Here is an 18,894-nt window from a genome sequence, read left to right on the forward strand (position 1 = left end):
TAAATTAATATGAATAAATGTAATATATAATGTTTATAAATAAACTTTTATACATGTATTTTATTGGTGTTCTTGCATTTTTATAGTACCATAGTATTGCTAAGGAATTTTAGAGTATGGAGACCTGCAGTGCAAGGGAAAAGGGTAAAATGAAGAGAGAAGTGGAATCAAGGAGCAGGGGTGGGAGCAATGGGCAAAAGAGAGACACTAAGGAATAATAAGTAGGGAATAATCTGTGTTTGATCCCAGTCTCTTGATCTTCATTGAGTTTTGGTTTTGGTCAGTGTTCAAAGCCTTGCACGGCAATTTTAACTTAATACATATTATATATCACATAAAAATGATATATAAGATGTCAATACCCTTAGTACATTTCGGGCCTAGCAGGGACCATCCTATAAGAATAGCACCCTAACTACTAACTAGTCAGTTTCATCACCTGATTGAGGGGAGGGATCATTATGCGAAATGGTGAATATACACTTACCAATGATAGTGCTGTTGGACTTGTTTAGCAATACAGCAGCCCTGTGCCCTAATATTAATCAATACAGTTTATGACTATTACAGGTATTACTTGCCCTTTAAGGAAAGGCGGGATGGGAGGGGAAGTTGTGTTTGGACCAGACCTTTAAGAGACACTTTGATATCAGTTCTATCACACCCTACAGGTTGGTGCTTCCCCACACGTTGGGCAGAAATAGAATGAAGCTGGGCCGCCTACCGTGCTTTAGCTGAGGTTGAACAACAAACCCTAAGAATCATAGCACACATGCCCCTTGAGTATGGAAAAAGGACACTGCTCCTGGGAGTTGGTGCCGCGCCACCATGTATTTACTGGCGCCGGGTAACCCTTGCACTGATTTAAGCTGGGTGCATTTATAGTACAGTAAATTCCCATTAATATTCTTTGGTTTCCCTAAATTCAGTGCACGGTACCAAATACGAACCTGTGACCGACCCAATAATCTTTAGACATATGAGTGTATATATCTTATAGCTTAGTGACAGTGTCACTGGGACTGTGCCAAAGAGTGAATAATAAAAGATTCTAGAAGAGTAATGGTACTGAGAGTATTCTATATAATTAAAAATATGTTACTAAATCATAGAATATATAGATTGCCTCTCAATGGGGGTTAAAGGAGTTCCTTGGGTTTCATGTTGGAGTGTTGCCGACCAACAATAAAGGGCCACTAGTACTCTAATACCCTTGTACACTTGTAGTGTGGTACAATAAACTGGAAGAAAATGTATGTAGAGATGAATGCCATGCGTAGGTACTTATGCCCATACTTGCTCTTGTAATTACGAGTACTTTCTAGGAGAACCTGAGCAGAACCTGATGAATACAGCACTGGCACGCTCATTGATGCAAGGGAATCCTGCCAATACTGCCAGCCTGGCCATGGCTTTTACTCCAGGGTTCCCCTACTGCATTGCCTTAACTGGTACTATGGACTTGCCCCAAGCAACTGGCACACTAATGCCATTATTAGCACATATTAACTCACTACTTTAGGCCCATATTGGTGCATCAGGCATCACTGCACCAGGTGCCTTTAGTGGCAGCCGCAATCACACAGGAATTCTGGGGGTGGGAAGCTGCATTGTGAAAGTGCAGTGGTGAAGACCTGGGGCCCTTGTTCTTGCTCTGCTTGAGGGGAAAACTCCAGGGGAGCCAAATGCCCCCCCCACCCACTCCTTGAAGTATGACTGAAGGGTTGGGACCACTATGTGGGGTTTAGCTTTGAAGTGGTATTGTTGCTTGTCAATTTTATAATCATAACTTTGAATTCAGGTGAAAAACTGGAGGGATGCTATATGCCAGAAATACACCCTGCCCACAATTATAAGCCCCGCCAACTGTTAAAAGGCATGGGAACGAGATCTGGGCCACCTACTACATGAGCAAGTATGGCATCAAATTTGGGATTCCATAGGCCCTTACTACTGGAGTCACTACTGGAATCCCTCTTGAGATGGTACCTGGTTCCATCCAGGATACATAAGATAAATAAAAAATAGTCCAACGGGCTTTAGGGGATGTGGAGAGGAGGGCGCGGCCAACCACATGAGTTAGACGATTCTGGTCCAGAGAATACGAAATGATATACTGGGTCACTGGCCTTAATGTCTGCAAAATACCAGAACAAGCATTGCTGGGACTCCCAATACTGAATACAAATAAATACACCAGATCTCTTATCACTCAATTACTTTTAGCAGCTAAACTCACCACAGCGAAATCTAATCTATACCGCAACTTAAGAATAAAATAAATTGGATCCTGGTAAATAAAAGCTCCCTAGTAAATGGCCGACAAAACCAACTTCAAAAAATATGGGCCCCCGGATCCGGTGCGTCACCCTGCTAGACGTGGGCCAAACCCTTCTCTCCAACCAATCAGAAATGAATGTTTATTCACTGTACAAATGGAAATGTGAGGATACTGTCTAGTTAAGTTGATATACAGTGAATAAACCAGGTCCGGAGGCATTTCCCAGACATTTAGGGCAATTAGAAAATGCTACAAAACCAAACTGGAAGTTACTTGATCTATATATGGGATGAGAGAGGAACAAGCGGATCAGGGGGTGTTAAAGAAAGCACCGTTAGTTGAAAGTTATTTTCTCTTTATATATTTTTTCATTCTTACATTTATCCTAGCAAACACTTGTACTCTATAATCACAGCATGTTGTACTCTGGGATCGTGGAAGCCCCGGACCCCCAGACACTGCAATTCACAGCCCCTTTTATTCAAGAACTTATCATCATCTCACTTTACTTGCTCTATTATTCACCTACGTTTATAATAACAGGCACACCAGAGATTGTTACTAAATGTACTTTTATTGTGATAAATAAATATTCCACATGCTTTTGTACATTGAATGTGTTTAAAAAAGGCAAATTTAAAAAATAAAAAGGGCCAAATGATCGCATTGCAATGACAGGGATTATAAAAGTTGGAGTGAGGGCTGCATCAATGAGTTGAGGCGGTCCCTGTTCTGATAAAAAAAAAATCAAGCCTGTCCGATTGACATCTGGCCAATTTTTGGCCTGTTGAAGGGCCCCATACATGGGCAGATGTGCTGCCAAGTTAGTCTTAAATCTGCCTGTGCATGGTCACCTTAAGGAGTTAGCGCATCTCTCAGTACAGCATCATCTGTGCGATGCTATTGGCTGGTGACTGCAGGTTCAACAATGAATTTCTCCCAAACTGTCCAATAGCAATAGTCCAGGTTTCAGCCTTGTGAAATCTGAACAATAATCTGGCCAATAACCACATCTGATGGCATAGCCCCGCCCCCAGAAGGCACCCCCCCCCAAATATCATGACCCCACTTCTGTATGTCACTGGTCTGCCCCCAATATAATCATCCCGCTATTTTGTTCTGTTAAGGCTGAGGTCAAATGTGGCAACCCTATGTTAAAGTGTGACTGGATGTGGTCAGAAACCTATGGGCCAATAATACGTATATGCTAATAAACCAGCTTAGATACAGTGGCTTCTGCCTAATAACTAAGAAGTATAGGGGATTTAACGCCATAGTTGCCCATTAGCTGAACACTGAAAAAGACGGCTGTGCATTGGGGAAGCTGCAATGTATCTGAAAGCTGTACAGGAGGGCTATATAAACAATGGCCACTTGGTGTCACTAGTCACCCATGATTGGCTTTTTGTTACTGGTTATTATAATTAATAACACATATTTACAAAGCACCAACATATGCCACAGAGCTGAATAACAGAAGGGTGTAGACATCAAACATACAAATTATACTCAATCATTGACTAATACAGGGGATAAAGAGGGCATTGTCCATTAGAGCTTTCAATCTAAACATTATAAAGGTTCTACTATGCTTTTTGCCCACATGCATGTAAAAGCATGCCCGTCAGTGCTCATTCAAAGACCACTTGTGTCCAGCGTTTGGCTGCACTCTGCACCTAGCACCAGATTGCATACAGCCACAGTGCAGGCTGTAAGTACAGGGCCCTCCAGTGCTCGCTAACTTACACGTCTGAATGATGCGTGTGTTAGGCAATGGGTATAAAGTTGCCACCCTGCTGGAATTTGACCAGACTAGCCAGTAAATCAGCTAGGGCCTGTATTAGTAACTCACCAGAGATGTATTTGCAGGTAACTTTGGCTCCCTGACCAGGGTTGCCACCTTTCCGTGGCCATAGATCTGGGTAGGGACACACCGTCAGTGGGCATGGTGTGGTGTCTCCTGCCGGAACTCCTGACGGCTGCTGTTCTACCTCCCCAAAAGTAACTATATTATATGAGCACTCGGTGGGGTGGGCAGGCAACGGGGGTCCCTTGGGGGGTGCAGGGGCCATGACGGGGGCCATGCACCCTCCAGTTTGACCAGCTCAACCATTTTCTCACCCCATGACATTATCGCCCTGTCCCCAATGAAGTCACTGCTACCCCCCAAATGAATGGCAGTATTATTATTATTATTATTTATTATTACTTAAAATACTTTTTAGTCTACAACACATTGATAAAATTAACTTAAATTAATTTGGCTCCCAAAGGTGGAAGAGAGAGTAAACCAAAGACTTGGTTTACTTGGCAGACTGTAGAGGATAATGAGTCAGTGATCCTTATACCTCTTTCCTTCCCACTCTGATCACTGGCCATTCACTATGCAACAGTGCAACAACCCCAGCAACAAAGCAGTTCAACTGCACCACAATAGAACTTGCTAAGCAAACTGGGTTTATACACAGCCTATTAATATATTGTATTCACCATAAACACACTGTAATGCTCTTTTCTCTATTAATGTTATAATTCGAGTGATGTACACAGCAATAAATAGCCCCCATGGTGTTTTTTCTTTTATTCCACTTTTGTTATGCGCTATTTATCCCTGTGGGCTCTCCATAATAAACAGCAAATACCTGGGCAGAGCTGGAAATCCCATGGGCGTGGAGCCTTAAGCTTCTCCTTGTGTTTGTGATGGAAATGACTCCCTGTTGGTACAATTTCTGTCGTGAGTGAGGCTTCAACCTAGCCCCATAATGGGGAACTAAAACCAGAGTTATAGCTAGAAATATATATATTTTTATATATTTTTTTTTTATATGACTTCAGACCCATGCTATTCCTTCCATGCCACTTATTACCCATTAGCCATTACCCATGCCACTGGAACCAAACTACCCTTATGCTCAAACTGGTGCATTCACATTGTCCATTAAACTACTCAAAACTTGGCATAATCCCCCCTTTATTCAGCCACAGTTTAGGGGTGACCAGTTTAGGAGATGGTTCTTTTAATACAGGAGAGCACAGTAGTTCTATGTACATATCAATCTCCCTTCTCTCCACAAAGTCCAGACCCTGGCATTTCAAGTACACAGAGACCCAAACAGCCCCCCCCAGCCCAATAAATAGTGACTGTCTATGGCAACTTACAGCAGCCCCCCTGGCATTTGCCAGAACCCACAGATTACCTGCTCTCCACCCAGGCCAGCGAGTAAGGTGACAGGGGCAGCATGGCTCTGCCACTTAGGAAGGCCTGGAAAGTCCCTAGCCTTAATTAGCCCATAATAGAGAGAGCTAGTAAGGCCCCATCTAGAATATGCCGTGCAGTTTTGGTCTCCAGTGCTGAAACTGGATATTATTAAGTTAGAGGGGGTCCAGAGAAGGGCAACTAAGCTGGTAGGTTATAGGAAGTCTTGGTTATAAAGAAAGACTGGCCAAGTTGAGGCTGTTTATGCTGGAGAAGAGGAGCTTAAGTATAATTATATAAGGGCATCATATAATAATATATCTAATGCTTTATTTACCTGTAGGCGACACAAGGGAATGCATTCTGTTTGCAAGAAAGGAGGTTCCATCTAAACATTCAGTGTTTGCTACAGTGAGAGCTGTGAAATTGTGGAAATTGTGGAATTCTCTCCCTGAATTAGTCGTAGTGGCTGATACATTAGATGATGGTGACATATTTGGCACACCCTGTATAGATACATGCAAAGTTGAAATGGTTTGGAGTGAATGTGAGGCCAACCCAGCCTGTGGCAACTTTACACCATGTTATTGCCCATTGGTGCCTGAGGTGCAGGGAGATAAAGATTACTTGCCCAAGGCCACAAAGAGCAGATATATCACTAGTGACAACCACTCCTTCCTACTGAGCCTTATATAATAAAAAAGGCAGAAATCTGAAGGCTTAATGTCCCTGTTGTGTTGGGACAGGTACTAGGATTATGCCCCCAGGGCAGGGCAGATAATGCTATTATCTCTATTCAAGATGGAGGAGATTCTCCTGCACATAATTAGCCAAACCCTAAGGGTTGGTACTCACTGGCCTCTGTGTTTTCTTCCCTATTGGTTGTGCCTACTCTTCAGAAGCTTTGCACTGATAAGATCAGAAACAGACTGCCTGGTCCTGTCTACTGAGAAATGGGATGATGCAGGAGCTATAGATTCAGTAGGTTTGGGCACATACCTGTGTGGGCATGTCACGGAAATGGGTGGAAAGGGGTTGTACTAGTAATATGTTACTGTTAAAGATTTTTCTTTTTTGTCGGCATTGTAATTATTGTTGTTTTTTGATATCACAAGTTGATATTGATATCTTTTGATATCACAAGTAAAGCTGGCCATACACTATAATACCTGCTCATTTGGTGAGGTCACCAAACGAGCAGATCTTTCCACCGATATGCCCACCTAAGGTGGGTGATATTGGATTGTTTAGCCCTCGGGCCAAACAATTGAATTACAACTATGGGAGTAGGACCCGTCAAAATGAGGACCGCAAGGTATTACTTGGCATAGAGGTCTTGGACCTCTTTGGTGGGATTTTAGCTGAAGGCTGATAAAATCTGAGTCAAGTTAACATACATTATATTTGGCAGCTTGAGATAAGGGCTAAGAAGACCAGGTTTTCTGTTCTGGATTTGTCTTCAATTTTAATAATTATGTCTATTCCCCACCCACCCAATACCTGTTATTCAGTATCATCCTAAGGTGTCCTCTACATTAATATAGGGGCTCTCATGGAATCAGATAGACAATGCTGGGGTTTTCCAGTTAAGCAGTTGTCTGGTGCCTCTGGAGAGTATGAAAGTTATACACATGCTTTAGTTATCCTTTAACATCTAAACACTAAAATAAGCAACAGAATTGTTTTGCTGCCACTAAGAATTCATGTTGGCTTAGTAATCATTACTTAGTAATCGTTACAAGGTACTATGCCTAATTTAGGGTGTGGAGACAGGGTGCAAAATGCAAAAAATGGTCACAAACTGCCATTTTTTGAAGATCTTTGCAACCCCAAAATGATGATGTGCATTTCCCCCATGAATATAGCAATGTATTTAAGATGGGGCATGGGGGGGGGATGTCGGCATCCCCAGAGACACTCCCTAACTTGTGGGTCATTCAGATTGCTTCTTATCTTACACATCTTTCTTTGCTTGTTATATCTTACAAAAAGGGGGTAAAAAACATCAGGGAGGTGCACTGTACCTTGTAGATTTCACTAGTTTTAAAGTTTTTGATGTATTTTTCTAATTGTATGAGTCTGCTCTTTAAGTGTGACGGTGCAGTGCATGGGCAGAGCAGGGCCCCCAGCAATGATGTATAAAGGACATATTCTACTGTGCAGCAATGGTGAGATATTTTCCACAGATACATCAAGGATGTCCAACCCTCAGCCCTCCAGCTGTTATTCTCTTGCAAATCCCAGCAACCCATTAGCCAGGATTTTCAGTATTAGTGCCCTAGGCCGATGTGATATGCTGCTAATTATGAATCCCGCCCCCCCAGGCAGCACCTCACATCTGCATGGCACCTCTCCCCCCAGCAATGATGTTCCAGTATATGCACCCACTGCTATTCACTTGGCCAGCAGAAGCCCTAGGCCCGGGGGCCACCGGTTGGATTCTTTATAATGCCACCCTCCCTGTGGGGGTTCCTAACCATTCTACATGTCCCATTTTCATATATGCCGTTCTGGCAGGGCAAATAGAATTGCCCTGCTGACCCACTAAAAACCCACACAGGGTTATACCCCTTCATATTCCTTCTTTTACAGGCTAAAAGGTATTGTCTTCTGTTAGATCTCTATTAGATTTCTCATTCTTTTCCAATGTAAAGCAAGGTAATTAGTTCCATACAGAGACACCCACGCCCAGATACAGACTTAGTCATTGTCTTGCAGAATGGGGTTTCTGGTTCTACTGGTACCAACAATCAATGCCATGAGCAGAAAGAGCAGTCACTGAGTTAAAAAGAAGACTTTACAAGGGAGAAAATACACAATAACATTTACATACATACATACAAATGGATGCAAAACACCGCAATGCAAGATATTTCCAAAAATTCCATTATATTAGCAGGTACCCAAAAAATAGTGTTTGTTGGATCTGTGTGAGAATGTTGGTAGTAATGACAAAGTGATTGACAAGAAGCAGAACACTAAGGGCCCCTGGAAGTAAAGCTGGCCATACAAGCTGCCAATTTGGCCCCCTCAGACCAAGTTAGTAGCTTCTTTGCCCATGTATGGAGCCCTTTCCAACAGCCGTGGCCAGAACTAGGGGTAGACAGAAAAGGCACCTGCTTAGGGTGTAATGGTGGTGATGATGATGGGGTGCTAGGAACCCAAGGCAGGCGTTGTGTCCATCTGACACTTAATCATAGGCTTTGATTAAGTGCCTATGATTGTCAGATGGACATGAAACGCGTCAGGCTTTTTGAGATGAGTATATAATAAAGATTTTTTCTTTTTACTATTGGAATGGCTTGTTTTTGGATTTGGATTGAGCACTTCCCCTGTCTTTTTTGGTTTTGATCCTTTTACTTCCCACAGATAATAGGAATAAATGAAATGACCAGGCATTGATTCCCAAGCCTCTAGAAGCCACACCCTTTGAGGGTTGCCTTGTTATATAACTGATCATTGGGTTTAGACACTAAGGAGGGGGTGGAGTTTTCCTCTGATTGGTGTTCTCTTACCCCCAACTTAACAAATGAAATACAAGGAGGGTTGAGCAGAAGGGATATAAGGTGCCACCCGACCCACCACTAAGCACCCAGCCCTTACTATCACCATGCGCCCAGCTCTGTTACTTACCTTCTGCTTCATCACTGGGATCACAGCTTCCCCAGGTAAGTCCTACCTAGACTTTATCAAAGTATAAGAACTATTTATAAGTGCGCCATTTTCTAGCCTTCACCTAATCAGTGCCACTGGCAGCTTTGGAGACGCCAATATTTGCTATTTATGTACTTATATATATAAGCAGGTACTGAGGTACTGCCTGGAACTTGCTTCCCATTATACACTATGGGAGTTGCGCTGCCTATGGTACAAGTACTACAGGAGGGACTCACTCCCTTGTGCCATATTCTGTATGGTTCCTATTTACTATAATGGAAATCAATTGGACTGCCATTGCTATGGTTTCTTCCTGTTACGTGTGCAGGACTACATCACCCAAAATGCTTTAAGCCTTGGTTATATATTATTGGGTGTTGTAGTCCAGCAACATCTGGGGACCCAAGCTGAAGTAATGGGACTACAATTACTGGAACATGTACTGTGCCATTGAAATGGGATATCTGTAAATGCCCCTATGTGGTGGTTTTAAATTATAGCTCCCCCTGCCTTACAGTCTGGAATGCTGGGAGTTGTAGTGCAGGAGCAATTAGAGGCCTATCCCATGCCTGTTCTAACATTAGTGTGATTTCCCTGATGTCTATACTGAAAATATGGATTTGGGGGAGAGTATTCTCTTTTGCCCCCATACTGTTGCAGCATTACTATAGAGGATCATGCAACTACCTGGGGGCCAAGGAAGTATAGGGGGGCCCAGAAAGGCAGTTTCAATATATGTTTCAAACATTTCTTGTTTACAAAGGGCTTGGGGCAAATGGCATCCCTTGCCCTGATCTTATAATACAGGGGCCAGAACCGCTCAGCCTTGTGATGCAGTTAGTTAACTTTTTCATTTTGAAAAATCAAATATGGTGAAGTTACCTCAGCATTCACCAGATCAATTATTTGGGGGTAAGGGTGATCCACAAAGGCACTGCCAGTTATATAGATTGCTCAGAATGTATCCCTATTGTATGATAAGTCTATGCTAGAATGGTCAGCTTTAGCCGCAATGCCCAACATTATGAAACATATCCTAATCTCTAAAGGCAATCACCCACCTTCAAATAGAAATACCCCACCTGATGCAGATTCTGCCCTTTGTTTGAGTACATTGCACGTCCAAAGAAACTTTGTGTTTACTGTAAAGAATATCCTGCCTTTGGGGCGTGGAGAACTGATCCCCTGAAGGCTAATAGTGCTAAGATACAGAGAGCCACCCTGGCACACAATAGCCACAGGCTCAGAAATGAATAGAACATTCCGCCCCATAACAAAAGAGGCCTGTCTATTGTTATTTATACATATGATCCTCACTGTGGGGCCCCACACCCACTCAGCTATGCAGGCCCCTCTTTTTTTATTATGCAAACATAAAATGTTGGGTTGGAGTTCCCCTTTAACAAGGAGGTTTTGAGGCTTAGTAGCTGCTATGTGTAGCTGGAAATGTATATGTTGTTATGGGGCAATAAGTATATTAGGAAGCCATGGGGAAAAAAGAAATAGAATGGAATAATAGCAAACCAGCTACTGAGTAGATCCCCTGCCTTGAGGTTTGGGAAACCTTATAAAGATGGAGGTAACAGGGGATGTTCACTTTCAAATTAACTTTAACGATGCAGAGCATGCTATTCTGAGCATTTAGTCTTTATTCTTTATTATTTGTGTTTTTTTTAATCATTTCGCTTTTTGTTCAGTAGCAACTATCTGGTTGCTAGGGTCCAATTTACCCTAGCAACCAGGCAGTGGTTTAAAAGAGAGACAGGAATAGGTTTTTTTTTTTTGGCTGCTGGGGTCAGTGATCCCCATTTGAAAACTGGAAAGAATTAGAAGAAGAAAGTAAATAATTCAAAAACTATAAAAAATGAAGACCAATTGAAAAGTTGCTAAGAATAGGCCATTCTATAATATATTAAAGGTTACCCAAGATAATCATCCCTTAGAGAATGTGTCTGCTAAGTGGTCTGTTTATCTACAACACTTTATATCCCCTTTGCAATTGGTTAAGTCTATACATGAATTCAACAATGTGATTTTTGCTGAAAGCTGGAGGATTCAGCAATTCAAACTTGTCCATCTAGGATATGGAAAACTTTTTGTTCGTAATAAGTGCTTTAAAACAAACTCTTTTTGCCCCAAATGTAACGAAACTGGTGTTAATTTTATTCCACTACCTATGGTCCTGTCCGAAGATTGGGAAATTCTGGAACATGGTGGAAAGATTGTTGAACCACAGGTTGAATTTAAATATAAAGTTATCTCCTAGTTTCGCTCTATTACACATTAAAAAAGAGGAGGTGTTATCAAGCATTCTACCAGTCTCCTTTGCAGAAAAAATTGATAAATTATTATTTTTGTTTATGGCTGCCTCTTAGGGCTCTGGGACACGGGGAGATTAGTCGTCAGCGACAAATCTCCCTGTTCGCGGGCGACTAATCTCCCCGGATTGCCATCCCACCGGTGAAAATGTAAGTCGCCGGTGGGATGGCACACGCGGTGGCGCGATTTCGGCAAATCGCCGAAAATGCCTTGCGAGGCAACTTCGCCGATTTGCCGAACTCGCCTGCGCAGCGTGTGCCATCCCACCGACGACTTACATTTTCGCCGGTGGGATGGCAATCCGGGGAGATTAGTCGCCCGCGAACAGGGAGATTTGTCGCGGACGACTAATCTCCCCGTGTGCCAGAGCCCTTAAAAAGCATTATTTTATTATTGGGTAAAAGAGGAAACCCCTCCAATAACAGAAATGATTTCTTATCTTAATCAGCTGAGCCGGCAAGGGGCCATCAAAGCAAAAACAAGTGAACCTAAATCCAGGGTTCCTTTTAAAAATACATGGTCATTTTTCTTTAATGCTATAGGTATAAGTAATAAGGATCAGATTTATAAAATGCTGCATATATAAATTTTTTTCAATAATTCACGGACATATAAGCAAAATTATCCTTGATTTTGTTCTCTAGGAAACTTTTCTTTCCTTTTCTTTTTATAGTTTATCCCTGGGCAAAGTTAGTTAATTTGTTTTTGTTTTGTTTTTCTCTATTTAACTTACTTATTTTGTTTCTCTGTAAGCTTTCTATTTTCTTCATTTCTTATCTTTTTGAAGGACAAACTGTCGAATGTGGCTATTGTTGTACAACCTATGTTTAAATCATTTGTCATTATTCATCCTACATGTTTATTGCAAAACTTCAATAAAATGTTTAAAAGAGAATATACTAAAGGTTAAGTTAAAGATGAAGCACCCCTTGGTTACCACTTGCTTTCCTTTTCTATTGCAGTGCCACCTTCCTCTTCCTGCTCGGCCCCCTGTGAGTGGACGCCATGGATCAATGTGGACAGACCAACCAATACAACGGAGGGCGGAGACTTTGAGACGCTGGATAATATCAGAGAGGCGGGATATAAAATCTGTCAGGCACCACGGGACATTGAATGTCGTTCCGTCAGATACCCATATATGCCATTACGTGAGCTAAAGGATGCAGTTGAGTGCAGTGCTAACAAGGGCCTGATCTGCTCTAACCAGAAAAGTGGGGGGGAATGCCTGGATTATGAGGTGCGTCTGCTGTGCTGTCCCTGTGACCAGATATTCAATTCCCAAGAACTAGGAACCCCTTCACCTCTGCAACAGAGCACAGGTAAGTTCTGAGGCGGAACCGATAACTCATTCTTACCGAGGGGCAAGTTTATTTGCACTAATTCCAGCCCCACATTTCCCCCAGGGCCAGACATTCCCACCAGATGAACTGCTATCCTGTAGGGTAGAGTATGTATTTATAATACACAAGAACCATAAATATCCTGTACATGATATCCTTATAAACACTGCTTGGTGATGTCATCAGTTATAATCGATGCTTAGTGATGTCATTTGTCACTAATGTACCCCCCTTGGTACAATATTAGGATATTAGAAGTCCCCTTGGAGTTCTATGATTTGGATAACTTGGCCTGCAGCCGCAAGCGTTTATATACTCACGGAGTGAGTCGGTGACTAATGCTTTGAAAAAGGGGGGACAGTTTTCCTGATATAGCACACAAGGGCCATGAGTAGCCTGTATAATATAAATATAATATAAAATATATAAAAACTAAAAATATCAGGGCTGTGGAGTCCGACTCCGACTCCTCAGTTTCTGATACTTCCGACTCCGACTCCACGACTCAGACTCCTCTGTTTCTGATACTTCCGACTCCGACTCCACGACTCAGACTCCTCTGTTTCTGATACTTCCGACTCCGACTCCACGACTCAGACTCCTCTGTTTTTAATATGCTAATTTATTTTATACATCCAGGAAGGGGAAGGGGCACTTAAAACACAACTGAACTGATAATAAACTGATAGACAATGTTATCTATACTCCTAATGATTTCCCTAGAATCCCATAGTCATGTTTAAAGTTTAAGCTAACATTACAGCTGAATTACAGCAGTTTTTCAAATGTTTTAAAGCTTCAGTCTTAAAGGAACAGTAACACCAAAAAAAAGAGCTTTAAAGTAATAAAATTATAATGCACTGTTGCCCTGCACTGATCCAGCTGGGGTGTTACACACCCCCTACTATAGTTTATATAAATAAGCTGCTATGTAGCCATGGAGGCAGCCATTCCTGCACTGGCACATACAGAAAAACTACTATAGTATTATATAATATCTGCTGCTATGCCTTGCCTTTTGTACTGGTACAGCTGGGGTGTTTGCTACAGAAACCCTACTATAGTTTATATAAATATAGTAGTGTTACTGGGGCAGCCATTCCCCACTGGTACAGCTGGTGGCTGCTACAGGGGCTACACAGTATTTATATAAACTGCTGTAGCCCCGGGGCAGCCATTCAAAGGAGAAAAGCACAGGGTATTTATACAAACTTATCTGTTTCTGTAGCAACCACCCCTTTTTTTCCAGTTAAATGGCTGCCCCCGGGGCTACACAGCAGAGTATTATATAAATTATAGTAGTGTTTCTGTAGCAAACACCCCAGCTGTACCAGTGCAGGAATGGCTGCCCCCGGGGCTACACAGCGGGGTATTTATATAAACTATAGTAGGGTTTCTGTAGCAAACACCCCAGCTGTACCAGTGCAGGAATGGCTGCCCCCGGGGCTACACAGCGGGGTATTTATATAAACTATAGTAGGGTTTCTGTAGCAAACACCCCAGCTGTACCGGTGCAGGAATGGCTGCCCCCGGGGCTACACAGCGGGGTATTTATATAAACTATAGTAGGGTTTCTGTAGCAAACACCCCAGCTGTACCAGTGCAGGAATGGTTGCCCCCGGGGCTACACAGCGGGGTATTTATATAAACTATAGTAGGTTTTCTGTAGCAAACACCCCAGCTGTACCGGTGCAGGAATGGCTGCCCCCATACTACACAGCAGCTTATTTATATAAATTATAGTAGATTTTCTGACGTAACCACAGTGCAGGGCAGCAGCACATTATATTTTAGTTACTTTTATACACTTTCATTTTTTGGTGTTACTGTTCCTTTAAACTATTGCAATTGGTCTTCATTTTTTATTATTTGTAGGTTTTTAGTTATTTCATTTTCAGTTCAGGAGCTCTCCATCTTGAAGTTTCAGCACTTATTTGGTTGCTAGGGTCCAAGTTACCTTAGCAACCAAGGAGTGGTTTGGATGAGAGATGATAAAGTTACAAAACGTAAGAGAAAAAATAAAACTGGAGCCTCACAGAGCAATCGTTATTGGCTGCCGGGGTCAGTGACCCTCATTTAAAAACTGCAAAGAGTTGGTAGAAGAAGGCAAATAATTCATAACTGTAACAAATACATAATGGAAACCAATTGAAAAGTTGCTTAGGATAGGTAATTCTAAAAGCACCTCTTTACACAGGGCAGATATGGGCCTCCAAAGATGCCCCCAGACCCCATATTATTTTCTGCTGATTTACAGCATGTGCTCTGTGTTTAGGAACTGACTCACAATACAGTATACACAGTATACAGTATACACAGAATAAAAAAGTCACAATGTATCATTAAATAGTAATTGATTCACATTCACATTAAATGGCAGCTCAAAAACCATCAGAATTCAACAATCAGCCCTGTAGTATCAGTTTCTATGAGGACCCTTATTTTCTGCCTGATAATAAGCTTAGCTTTTTTGCAGCCGCTCAGAGCCCACTGAGCACGTGCAGTGCCACTGACTCTACACATGATGGCTTAACCCTTATTTTTGTTTTTTACAGGCAGTAAAGACAATAACTACAAGAACAACACCACCTGCTCCTGGTCCCAGTGGTTTAATATCTTCAATCCAACCTCTGGCCCTGATGGTGGGGACTTTGAGACTTTTGAGAACATAAGGGCTAAAGGGTATACTGTATGTAGTGCGCCCCAAGCAGTGATGTGTAGGCTGGTCAGATTTCCCTATATCCCCTTGGACCAACTGAATTATACTCAGGAATGTGGGGTTTCTCAAGGCTTGGTTTGTGAAAATAAAAACCAAGGTAATGATACCTGCTTGGATTATAAAATCCAGATTTTATGCTGCACTAGTGATAACTCCAGCAGTGCACTATGGGGGGTGGAAACCTCTGTAGCACCTGAAGAAGGCCAGTTGGCTAATGCAACAGAAGCCACTTTGCAAAGTCGTTCATTGTTTACAAGTGGACCCACTTCCTTATTTGTAAGTCCATCAGCCTCTCCAACCACAATTGATGCAACAGTGCCCCCCAATACTAATCCTGAATCTGCTCCCCTATTTGAAGAAGAAGGAAGCTCATCTGGCATGGAAGGAGTCTTCTCTCCTGTGACTTTGGAAACAATGACTACAGCAGTGCCCCCCAATAATATTCCTGAAACTTCTCCACTGTTTGAAGAACAAGGAAGCTCATTTGGCATGGAAGAAGTCTTCTCTCCTGTGCCTTACACAACTGTGCTCCCTGATAATAATGAAACTGCTCGACTGTCTGAAGAGCAAGGATACTCATCTGGCATGGAAGAACTCAGCTCTCCTGTGCCTTACACAACTGTGCTCCCTGATAATAATGAAACTGCTCGACTGTCTGAAGAGCAAGGATACTCATCTGGCATGGAAGAACTCAGCTCTCCTGTGCCTTACACAACTGTGCTCCCTGATAATAATGAAACTGCTCGACTGTCTGAAGAGCAAGGATACTCATCTGGCATGGAAGAACTCAGCTCTCCTGTGCCTTCAATGACAATTACTATAACAGGGCCCCCTGATAATCATTTGAACCACCATAACATTGCTAGAAGAGAGGCTGGGGAGTTCACAATGCTTAAGAATAATGGTTACTCGCCAGTATTTTTCATTGATCCGACATATTTACCTACAAAACCAATTGATGCACCTACAAAGAAGAAAAAAAGGTATCCTATGCCTTCTTCCCCATTTATAGTAACATTTCCACCTGATAATAATAATCTCGATGGCCCTGATATGTCAGGAAGTGGAATGGACATGGTCGATAACTTCAGAGAACAGGAGAACAACTAATTCCACAGAGAGGGCGCTCTCCATCCTAGATCCTACACTATTACCAATCACAATAAGATTTCCCTCTGAAAAATGAGGACAAGTCTGGACAAAAGGCTTAGCCAATGACAATGGGCATAGGGAGTGTCGAACAGCAAAAAAAGAAGCATAAGGGACATTGTATCGATTTATTATGGATTTGTAAAATTCGTGCTTGGTATACAAAGTTAATCCCTAGGGTTCTATGTTTAGATGTTCTATGTTCTATGTTCCACCATTTTGCATGATAATATGGTCACTGGGGTTATGTAGACCCGATGTTGTCCACTTCTGTTCTCTGCACCAGTGGTTCTTTTACATTTCCAAGTTAGGAAATGACTTTGTATTTCATCAGACATTTTTATTTTTGGGGTGCTATCCCGCCTAGGCTTAGTGATGTATAGATAAAGGTGGGGAAATAAACAGATAAAAGGGGATGGCTGGAATACAGTAGGGAGAATACACGGAAAGATTTAGATTAATGTCCCACTTGGTGTTTTCTCTGCCGGCAGAAAAATGCCAATTTCCCTCGGAACCACACACACAGGCAAATATAGACAGATAGAAACTGCCTGCCAGTGCACACAGGGGTCAGATTTTGGCCTGAAGATGCACGTCATTAGGCCAAAATCCACTGTGTGTGCACAGTGATAAGCAGTTACCATTACAATCTATGTCTGGTTCATTTCCCCCCAGCAACAAACAGTGACATGTGCCACTAACCTAAGGGGGCAAATGACTGCAAGCAGATTTACAGTACAATGAAGACTTTGGCCACTAGAGTGGAGGGGGGTGGGATATGTAACATTTCCTGCTGAATTGTTTTAATAAATAATCTGTTTTATATGACTGTCACGTGCTATTTCTAAGGTGCACATTTGATGACAAAAAGAGTTGGTTCTTTAAAGGAGAAAGAAAGGTAAAAACTCAGTAAGCTTTATCAGAAAGGCCTGTGTAAATACAGCCATAAGCACTCACAGAAACGCTGCACTGACTTCTCTGAAAAAAGATTTCTTGTGTCTGTAATTCATGTGCCAGGGACACGCAGCTCTCTGCTCTCTCCCCTCTCCTGGTCCCCCTTCCCTCAAGAATCAGTCTTACTCCTCATAGTCTTACTAACTGAGCATGTTCACTTGGTCTGGGTCTCGGTGCAGAAGTGAGGCATTATGGGAACTTTCTTTACACAACTCAGTGTTTTTTCTCCGTGTTTGGCTTCAGATCTTCTGAACAGGTGAAATATGGGGAGACTTAAGGGCACTATTGAGACAACTGAAGGTATGCCTGCATCTTGAGATTAACTCTTTATTAGCCTTTCCTTCTGCTTTAAAACTGTAGCTTGGAGTCAGGAAGTCTTAAAGGGGAACTTAATCCTAAAAATGAATATGGGCAGAAGTGCTGTATTGTATACTATTGCTGTACTGGCCCAAAGCTTCAGCAGCCTCATAACAGTAATAATCAAGGCCTTCAAAGTTGTCCACAGCAGCTCACCATGTTGGATGTTGTCAGTCTTTTGAGTGTCACTGACAATGCAAATGCTCAGTCTTTTCTGGGCAGCTGTTAGGGTGAAGACACACAGAGCGACTAGTAGCAGCTACTTGTTGTGGCTACTAAAATAGACAATACTGATCATTTACTGATAAATGTCTCTGAATGTGTTTTAGCAGAGGCAATTCTCAGTATTGTCTATGGCAGGGGATTTCCTGGCGTTTAGTAGCCGTGACAAGTAGCTGCTACTAGGTAGCTCCGTGTGTCTTCACCCTTAAGAATCTCAGCTTAGGGGCAGTGGGGCATCATCAAACTGAAAATGAGGTTTGTCTGTTATAGAAGCTGATGCTACAGGGCTGATTATTAGATTCTGGTTGCCCTGTAATATGAATTTGAATTAATAACTTATTACACCTGCATCATGACTTTTATATCATATACATACGCTGTATATTGTGTGTCGGCCCCCAAAAATAGCAAGCATTACACTTACACATAATTACCATTTTATTAACTTAGGCAGCAAATCAAAAGAAAAATGAGCAGTCAATGGCAAAACAGGGATCATTTACATTGATGAGTTACAAGTGTAATAAATCGAAGTATAACAGCAGTATATATATATATATAAATATATCTGTATAGGTATTACACAGTCATAGCCATCACAGGAGCTTCATGATATACATCAGACAGCATTGAAAGAGGGGCCTGATCAACATTGTGATGCTGTTATTAATGGCATTACAATAAGATATATAGAGAA

At 42.1% G+C, this 18,894-nt stretch overlaps 1 protein-coding gene across 1 annotated transcript; it reads left to right on the top strand.

Annotated features, from left to right (window-relative positions):
• Positions 1-9,004: 9,004 nt before the first annotated feature.
• Positions 9,005-17,492, top strand: LOC100488209 (mucin-5B). Its single transcript, XM_002938895.5, has 3 exons — positions 9,005-9,145; positions 12,416-12,775; positions 15,352-17,492. The coding sequence occupies exons 1-3, from the start codon at positions 9,088-9,090 to the stop codon at positions 16,623-16,625; spliced, it is 1,692 nt and encodes a 563-aa protein (XP_002938941.3). The 5' UTR covers positions 9,005-9,087; the 3' UTR covers positions 16,626-17,492.
• The last annotated feature ends 1,402 nt before the right edge of the window (positions 17,493-18,894 follow it).

The sequence above is a fragment of the Xenopus tropicalis genome, chromosome 4 (genome assembly GCF_000004195.4).
Source record: "Xenopus tropicalis strain Nigerian chromosome 4, UCB_Xtro_10.0, whole genome shotgun sequence".
NCBI classification, from domain to species: domain Eukaryota; kingdom Metazoa; phylum Chordata; class Amphibia; order Anura; family Pipidae; genus Xenopus; species Xenopus tropicalis.